Source organism: Carlito syrichta, unplaced genomic scaffold (genome assembly GCF_000164805.1).
Source record: "Carlito syrichta isolate Samal-C Ts95f unplaced genomic scaffold, Tarsius_syrichta-2.0.1 Scaffold309836, whole genome shotgun sequence".
NCBI classification, from domain to species: domain Eukaryota; kingdom Metazoa; phylum Chordata; class Mammalia; order Primates; family Tarsiidae; genus Carlito; species Carlito syrichta.
Window position 1 is genome coordinate 36,930 of NW_007253932.1, and position 8,587 is coordinate 45,516.

General features: G+C 53.9%; 3 protein-coding genes across 3 annotated transcripts in view; 1 reads left to right on the forward strand and 2 right to left on the reverse strand.

Annotated features, from left to right (window-relative positions):
- DDX54 (DEAD-box helicase 54) overlaps positions 1 to 780 on the reverse strand; it is a 27,766-nt gene extending 26,986 nt beyond the window's left edge. Inside the window, exons 1-2 of the mRNA XM_021717526.1 lie at positions 761 to 780; positions 235 to 374 (exon numbers count right to left, since the gene is read on the reverse strand). Coding sequence (XP_021573201.1) covers positions 235 to 374; positions 761 to 780 — 160 coding nt within the window. The remainder of the gene's footprint in view (positions 1 to 234; positions 375 to 760) is intronic.
- Positions 243 to 3,226, forward strand: RITA1 (RBPJ interacting and tubulin associated 1). The gene is made up of 4 exons (XM_008067968.1): positions 243 to 334; positions 489 to 628; positions 1,061 to 1,426; positions 2,262 to 3,226. Exons 3-4 carry the CDS (start codon positions 1,125 to 1,127, stop codon positions 2,767 to 2,769), a joined length of 810 nt encoding a protein of 269 aa, XP_008066159.1. The 5' UTR covers positions 243 to 334; positions 489 to 628; positions 1,061 to 1,124; the 3' UTR covers positions 2,770 to 3,226.
- Positions 3,227 to 4,861: 1,635 nt separating this feature from the next.
- IQCD (IQ motif containing D) overlaps positions 4,862 to 8,587 on the reverse strand; it is a 7,374-nt gene continuing 3,648 nt past the window's right edge. The window contains exon 2 of the mRNA XM_008067970.1: positions 4,862 to 5,170. Within this exon, the coding sequence (XP_008066161.1) occupies positions 4,862 to 5,170 (309 nt within the window). The remainder of the gene's footprint in view (positions 5,171 to 8,587) is intronic.

The following is an 8,587-nucleotide window of genomic DNA, read 5'->3' on the forward strand; positions in this document are numbered from 1 at the left end:
CCGGCGCGAGCGGGCTCGGTCCGTGCCTGGGGCACTCCGGGCGTCCGGAACGGGGCGCCTCCCCCCCGGCGCGAATGGTCCGGGCCGCGTCCGCCGCGCCGCGGCCTGCGCGCCGGTTGCTGTTTGCTGGATGCGCGCGCGGCTCACACGTCGCCGGGACCCGCTTCCCGGGTGAGGGCCCGCGCGCGGGGCCCGGGGACGGCCTGGGCTGCAGGAGTCCTGGGCCCCAGGAACCCCAGATGCTCCGCGCGTCCCCGCGCCCTCGCAGAGGCTCCAGCGTGGTGGGAAGGAGGCGCTGAGGGTCGCCTCGACGGCTGCGAGCCGAGATGCCCAGGTAGGAGAATCCCGAAGCTTGGACGTTCGCCGCCGGGCCGCTGATTTGGGGGTCGCAGAATGCGGGTGGTTGCGGGGAGCATGATCTCCCAGCAGCAGCGCAGTTAAGCGCACAAGCTCTGGATTCACAGCGAGCCCCACGTCCACTGTTTTAGCTTCTTAGGCGTGACCTGCACACGTGACTTCACCCTCTGAAGCCTCAGTTTTGTGATCCGGAAAATGGACAAAATCGAAGCCACTCCACAGTGTCGTTGAGGATTAAATGAGACGATGTTTGTAAAGCTCTTTGCAGGAGGTAGGCGTGGCGTCGACACTGGCTGTCATTGTCTCAACCCCATTAAATACACAGAGGATATGGGAAAGGACCTGTCGCCCCTTCCTACCATAGTTTGATTTCTGGTGGGTGCCACAATGTGGGCACAGGTACCATCTCTCCTTCACCCCCATAGTCACTCTAAATGTTTGCTGAGCTCATACCTTTTGCTAGAAGTGCATGTTTATTTACTTATTAAATATGTGCCAGGAGCATTCCTTTCTCCATTGTTATAGTAACTAAAAAAAGCCAAACACACTTCTGGAACACCCCTTGAGGTTGACAGCTCACCTTTGAGGACTGGGGGAGGGAAAACTAGACCTATTTGCCCGTGGAATGAGGACTTCAGAGACCAGTCTTCCTTCACTGGCACTGCTGTTGGCTCAGGAGTGCTGCCCTGATGCCCTTTCACAGGGAGCTGTGGAGGCAGGACCTGGTGGGCAGAGCACACCTGCTGTTACCCAGGCCTGCGGGCAGCATGAAGATCCCAGTGGTGCTGGCCATCAGTGGAATGCAGACCCTCCACCTTCAGCAGCGCTGCCGGGGTGGCTGCCGGGTCACAGCCAGGGCTTCATTTGTGGACGAGACTCTGTTTGGAAGCCCTGCAGGCGCCCGACCGGCCCCACCAGCCTTTGACCCGCCCTGGGTGGAGAAGGCTCACAGAACCAGAGGAGTGTGCACGGGGGCATCACAGGCCTCCTTGGCCAGGGGGAGCTGTGAGGCCACTCCCTCAAGGGGCAGCACCCCAACCCTCACACCAAGGAAGAAGAACAAATACAGGTAACAGGGTGGGGAGGTATACTCAATGTAGCTTCCTGGGTTCCTGTTACAGCCACCCTGCTCTGTGATCTAGGGCCAGCACCTTGACCTCTCTGAGCCACAGTTTACTCATATGGAAAACAGTACCAATGCCAGGCTCTGTGTTTGGCACTCTCAGATATATCAGAGAGGGCCACAGGACTGCAGAGGGTTCAGCTGATGAGGCCTCCAGAAAAAGAAAAAGTGGTAAGTACAAGAAGAAATGAAGACTATAAAGACTAAGGTTATGTTAACTGAGACATTCAGATGCAAGTGACAGAAAACTTAAACTGGCTTTCCCAGAAAAGGGGCATTTGAGACTCATGTTACAGACACTCAAGCTGTCATTGGGACTGTCTCCATCTTAGTGCTGCTCTCCCCTACATGTCTTTTAGTCTCATAAGAGTAGAGATTGTAGGAGTAAGATGGCCACAAGCTGTTTTGGGCTGAAGTCTTGTCAGCTCAGCAAAGAGACAGAAAAATATCTTTTTCCTAATAGTTTCAGCAAAAGTCCTGAGGTAGACTCTGATTGGACAGACTTGTGCCATCTGGCCATTCCTGAACCAATCAGTGTGGCTGGGAGGAGGGAGTATGCAAATTGGCCAGGCCTGGGGCAAAGGCCAGGGAATAGGATCTGGATGCTTTGCAGAGATGGGAGCAGTGGTGATTGAGAGGGCTGTGGCCTCACCATGGGTCCAGCTGGAGACGAGGACTCCTGGGATCCACAGATAACCCTTTTCAGTGTCTGGTGGGGGATGCTGTTAGGGTTTTGGGGGTGGTTCATCCCCCAGCTCACTGCGTTTCTTTCCTTTGCCAGACTGATCAGCCACACTCCGTCTTACTGCGATGAGTCGCTGTTTGGCTCCCGACCTGAGGGCCCCAGCTGTGAGGTCCCTCGAATGGCAAAGGGGGATACTGCGAAACTCCGTGCCCTCTTCTGGACGCCACCAGCTACCCCCAGGGGTAGCTACTCACCCCACCCCAGGGAGACCCCATTGCGAGCCATTCACTCACTTGGTCCCCCCAAGACAGAGCCCAGGCTGGCAGCCGACTCCCAGAGGTTGTCCATGGGTGGGCTAGACTCCCCACGCACCCTGAGTCGGGGACGTTCCCATTCCCTCACCCAGCTGAGTGTCCCCAGCACTGGTCACACAGCTGCCAGTGCCCCCCACACAAATGGACCTCAGGGCCCCAGGCCTTCCACGTCAGGGGTGACCTTCCGCAGCCCCCTGGTGACTTCCAGGGCTCGCTCAGTCAGTGTTTCAGTGTCAGCAACTCCCCGACGAGGTGGGACCATCCAGAAACCAAAACCCCCTTGGAAATGATATTCTTTCATCAGGGTTGCCCCTGGGGTCATCACCTGGTTGACTCCCAGGCTTTGGAAAAGCCCCCGGGGCAGACACACCAGGGGGAGCAGTGCCTCTGTTGATCCCGACAATCTCTAGTTGCTTTTTGCCTTTTCCCGTGACGTGGATTTGGGGACTGCCCCTTAAGATTCTCTCTCTGGCCCTGCCTCAGCCACACTCCGGATTAGTGCCAATCTAGGAGCTCTGTGCCCCAGCTGTCCCCCACATTGTCTTGCCACCAAGTGTGAGTAAATGGTATGTCATCATGCTGGAGGGCGCCTGCCCTCCCCTGCAAGCCCAGCTGCCTGCTTGGGAGTAGTTTCCTTCCCGGGCTGGTGTGGACTGCGGTAGGTCAAAAGGGCATCTGGACATGTTTTCATTCTGATATGTCATGTATTTATTTTCATGTGTTAAATATATCAGCAGCTCATCAAAACCATGAGTGTTCTTGATGTTTTTCCTTAGGGTAAAGACCATTGTCAGGCCTGAGTTGGTATAAATAACAAAGTTAAGTAATACAGCAGGGTGTGGCGGAGATCATGACAGTGGCAAGCAGGTACCTGAAGCTTGGGAACACGGGCCTCAAGTAATGCTGAACTCCTCCTCCCATCAGTGTCCAGCTAATGCCACCATCTAGTGGGTCAACCGGATCTTCCTGAGCTTAGAATATGGACCATCATTTTCCATCTAGTTTTGTTTTTAAGTCTTTCCACTTAAAGGACAAAACACAATGGCTAGGACTTTGCCCAGTGCAGGGTCTGAGAAGGCCAGGCGGTGGCACGTGCATCCAGAGAACACTCAGGGTGGAGTCCTGTGCTCGTGAAAGCAGTGAAACCTCTGCTCAGATGGAGCTGCACACAGAGTCCCGGTATCCCGCCCTGGGTGTGGGACTGGGCTTTGGACCTGTCCTTGCTGCCTCCTTCCCTAGGCGCCTCCAGGAAGCACCGGGATCCTAGGAGTTCAAGACAGGCTGGGCAACATAGTGAGACCCCATTTACAAAAAGTTAGCCAGGCGTGGTGGTGCGTGCCTGTAGTCCCAGCTACTCAAGAGGGTGAGGTAGAAGGATCGCCTGAACCTGGGAGACTGAGGCTGTGGTAAACATTGTACCACTGCCCCCAGCTTGGGCAACAGTGAGACCCTGACTCAAAAAGACAAAAACCATGTAGGATGTGTAACAGAATTGCTTCCCCGCCCTGTCTTGATTTTTCTCCATCTACCTCTCATTTGTCTTCTCCCTTCCCTTATGTTTTAATAGACACAGGCCAAAAATATACCCTTCTTCCCAAATATGTAAAAGCAGTAGTCCAAGGTGAAGCTTAGGGGGCTGACACCAGGCTGTGGTGTCTGGAAGGCAGTCAGGAGCGGTGGGGCATGGGGCAGCCTGCAGTCTCTGGACCATCTAAAGGGGCGAGGTGCTGAGCTCTAGAAGACCTGTGATACTTGGGTATCTGAGGTTTTTTCAGGAAGGGCAGAAAGCTAGATTTCTAGGTGATAGCTCTTGATTTTTAAAATACCAGCAACTAATTAAAAAATTGTCCAACTTCTTGGGTGTGAAATGAAGCCATGTTGTGAGGCTGCTGGTGGCATGACCTGGTGACTCCTGAGCTTTCCTGGTGCTGGAGCAGGAGGAGTTGAGAACCCCAGAGCAGGCTGTGGCAGTCTAGAACCTGGGGCCCCGCTCCTTCTGGAGTTCCTGGCCTGCCGCTGTGCCTGCAGGCAGCTTGACCCACACCCTGCCACCCCAGAGGGTGATGTGTTCCTCGCAGGAATGGCAGCTCTGGACTGGGGCAAGGAATGCAGCTGGAGTCCTGCTTCCCACTGAGGCTGAAGTAAGGAGGAGTCACCTAGGGCTGACGCCCACCTGCGCATCCTCTCGGCAACAGCCTCTGCAGACGTGGACGTACGCAACCAACGGCCCGGGTAAAGAGGTTCGTTTGCAAGCTGTTCCCTTGAATTAAAATGTTTTTTAATTTTAAAAATGACCACCCTGAGTTGTGGGGCTCCCCCTTCTGGTGGCTTCCCGGCCTGGTTCTGGGAGGGTGAGGGCCAGAAATGGCCGAGGTGGAGGGTTCATTTCTTGCCCTTGGACTTGCCCTGGCCCTTCACCTTGCCCTGGCCCTTCTTGCCCTTGCCCTGCTTCTTCCTCCGGGACCGCAGCAGGGAGCGCACCAGGTAGCCCTTCCACACAGCCTGGATAAGTGTGGCGGCACGTACCATGCGCACCATCTCCTGCTCATCCTCCATCCTCTTCTTGGAGTTGATCTCGCGCTCCTCGTGGATCTGCACAAACTCCTCCACCAGCACGTCGTGCCTGTGCTGCAGCTCCTCCAGCTGGGCCTTCTCCTCCTGGTGGATGATGTCCAGCTCCTCATACTCCTCCTGGGGCGAGGGGGCCATGGGCGTCAAGTGCCGCCCCCACCCTCCCACATACCCTCTTCTTTGGTGGGCTGCCCCCACGATGCCCTAGACCAAGCCTTTCTGCATCTGGGCCCTGGGAGACCAGGAGAGGGTTGGGCCTAGCCTAACTCCAGGTAGGACCCGCCGGGGGTGACTTCAGGAACAGGAGAGGCACGGCTTGTGATCAGGGCAGACTTAGACTTCAATCCCAGCTCACCACACCCAGGGGCTTCACCTTTAGGCCTTTGTTTCCTCACATCTGGAACGGAGGGACAACTCCACCCCAGGGGCTGTTTCCAGGATTAAATGACCCTATGGACACACTGTACTGGACATGGTGCCAGGCACAGCGGGGGCAAGACATGGATCTGCTGCCACAGCAGCAATCAGTTCCATGGATACCCAGAGTAGAAATGACTTCCTCAGGTCCCAAACTGAGTACCACGGTTCTTCCTGATGTCTAACTATAGCCTCTCCTGCTGCAACTTACACCTGTTTTCCTTCCTTCCACTAATGTTGACCAAGCATCTACACAGCAGGCACTTCCAGAGGACACAGAGCTCGTTAGATAAGGTCCCTGCCAGCAAGGAGCCCACAGCCCTCTTGGCGACCAGACAAGTGAATACCAGCCTGCAAAGCTCACCTCCGGGGGCTGTCAAGGGCACACAGAGCAAGGTAATGGCTTGCCCTTTCCTGAACAGCACACCAGGCTGTGGCTCACTCAGGCTGTCACCTCCAGTGCTCCCGGGCCTCCCTGGCTGCCAGGTCATGGCTAGGAGCCACCAATGTTATCCCAGAGCTAGGTGAAGGATCTGGGGGCACCCAGGTTTGTAGGCTACCACCCCCTGAACACTTCTTCCAGGCCAGACCCTGTGCCGGTTCAAACACTTGCAACAACGGTGTCTCACTAAAGCCCCACCATGGTGCCATGCTGTCTCTGCTGATGAGATACAGAAACAGGTTCAGAAAGGCCCTTACTTCAGGTCACACCTGGTCAGGGACCCTAGAGGGTCTTTCTTTTCTTCCTGTGGAATTCCAATACCTGGCACCCCCCGGCACCTGTGAACCAACCAAGTGACTGAGTGAGGAGCTGGTGACAGGCTCCCGTCTGAGCCTGTGGGGGTGAGCCCCAGCTTGTGGGGTGGTGGCAGGAGCCAAGCGGGCACATGAGGACGGAACGTGGACACTAGATGGAGCCACGGTTGTTAGGCCTGGTTTCAAGCCCTTCTCTTAGCGACTGGCGGCTTGTGGCTCTTTCCTTTCCCACCTCTCGTTCTCTGCCCCAGGGAAGGCCTGGAAACTGGCCAATCCATGGGCCATCCTGGAGCTTCTCCTCCCCTTCCTAGAGGATCTTGGGAAAAGCACTTGAGAGAGATTTATTAGGCCCCAAATACCTGCTTTTCACCCATCTCCGTATCATATTTCTGGATCCAGTTCTCAATTTCTGTCTCCAATTTGTATTTCTTCTAAAAAAAAAAAATCCAATTAGTCATTGTTTGATGGAATAACATTAACAGCAAACAACACTGACTGTTGAATCTGCACAAGGTTCTCGTTCCTCCATTTTGCAGATAAAACTGAGGCTCAGACATGCTAACTCATTTGCTAAAGATGACAGAGTGAATGGGTGGCAAAGCCTGAATTTGAAGCCAGCCATCTGGCTCTAGTACATCATAGGCAGAAGGAACAGCAGGCGCAAAGGCCCTGAGGTAGGGACAAACTTGTGGTATTTAAAGGACAGATAGGGAGCCAGTGTGTCTGGACTGAAGTGGCCAGGAGGGAGTAGTTCCCATCCAGGTCAGAGTGAGAGGCTGTGTCACAGAGGGAGTGTCAGCAGGAGAAGACTTTGAATTTTCATGTAAGGGAGAGGGGAAGCCACTTGGTGATTTTGATACCATGGAGGAACATGATCTAATTTTGTTTTTAAAGGATTAGCATGGCCGGGTGCAGTGACTCAAGCCTGTAATTCCAGTACTTTGGGAGGCTGAGGTGAGCGGATTGCATGAGCCCACGGGTTCAAGAACAGCCTGGGCAACTGGGTGAGGTGTCATCTCTACAATAAATCAAAAAGTTAGCCGGGCGTGGGAGCGTGCACCTGTAGTTCTGGCTACTTGGAAGGCTGAGGCAGAAGGATTGCTGGAGCCCAGTAGGTCAACAGTGGGGTAGCTGTGAGAGTGCTATTGCACTCCAGCCTGGGCAACAGAGTGAGACTCCAACTCAAAAAAAAAAAAAAAAAGGAGCCAGACGCTGAGGGCCACATCTCATACAATTCATTCATATGCAGTGTATAGCATAGGAAACCCATGGGAACAAAAGCAGATTAGTCATTGCCAGAGTCTGGAGGAAGGAGGGAATGGGAGTAACTTACTCATGGGCATGGAGTTTTATTTTGAGGTGATAATGTTTTGGAACTGGATGGACGTGGTCATTGCATAACATTGTGAATGTACTAAATGCCACTTTATTGTTCACTTTAAAATAGTTAATTCTGGATGCCAGGTGCAGTGGCTCACACCTGTAATCCCAGCACTTTGGGAGTTCAAGCCAGGAGGATTGCTTGAGTCCAAGATTTCAAGACTAACCTGGGCAACATAGTGAGACCCTGTGTCTACTAAAAATAAAATAAAATACCAGCCGGGCTCGGTGGCTCAACCTGTAATCCCGTGCCTTTGGGAGGCTGAGGTGAGTGGATTGCCTGAGCCCGCGGGTTCGAGACCCGCCTGGGCAGGCGAGACCTCATCTCTACAATAAATCAAAAAATTAGCCGGGTGTGATAGTGCACGCCTGTAATTCCAGCTACTCGGAAGGCTGAGGCGGAAGGATCGCTGGAGCCCAGCAGGTGAAGGCTGCGGTGACCGGGAGCGACCACTGCACTCCAGTCTGGGCAACAGAATGAGACTCCAACTCAAAATAAATAAATAAAAATAAATAAAATAAAATAAAAATGAAATGTTTAATGTTTATTGTGCAAATTTCACTGCAATAATAAATCTGTAAATCAACTCCTTAATTCTACAGAGCAAGAGCTCTTTTGTTTTGTTTTTGAGTTGCAGTCTCACTCTGTCGCCCAGGCTGGAGTGCAGTGGCACGCCCCCAGCCACTGCAGCCTCAACCTGCTGGGCTCAGGTGAGCCTTCCACCTCAGCCTCCCAAGTAGCTGGAACCACAGGCATGCACCCCACACCTAGCTAATTTTTTAAAAATGTATTGTAGAGCCGGGCTCGGTGGCTCAGCCTGTAATCCCGCGCCTTTGGGAGGCTGAGGTGAGTGGGTTGCCTGAGCCCGCGGGTTCGAGATCCACCTGGGCAGCGAGACCTCATCTCTATAATAAATAAAAAAAAAATCAGCCGGACGTGGTAGCGCATGCCTGTAATTCCAGCTACTTGGAAGGCTGAGGCGG

Excerpts from the sequence above, each read along its gene's own strand:
- RITA1 (XM_008067968.1), top strand. The coding sequence starts at position 1,125 with ATGAAGATCCCAGTGGTGCTGGCCATCAGTGGAATGCAGACCCTCCAC. Across the intron at positions 1,427-2,261 it reads AGGAAGAAGAACAAATACAG|ACTGATCAGCCACACTCCGT; the intron begins GTAACAGGGTGG and ends TTCCTTTGCCAG.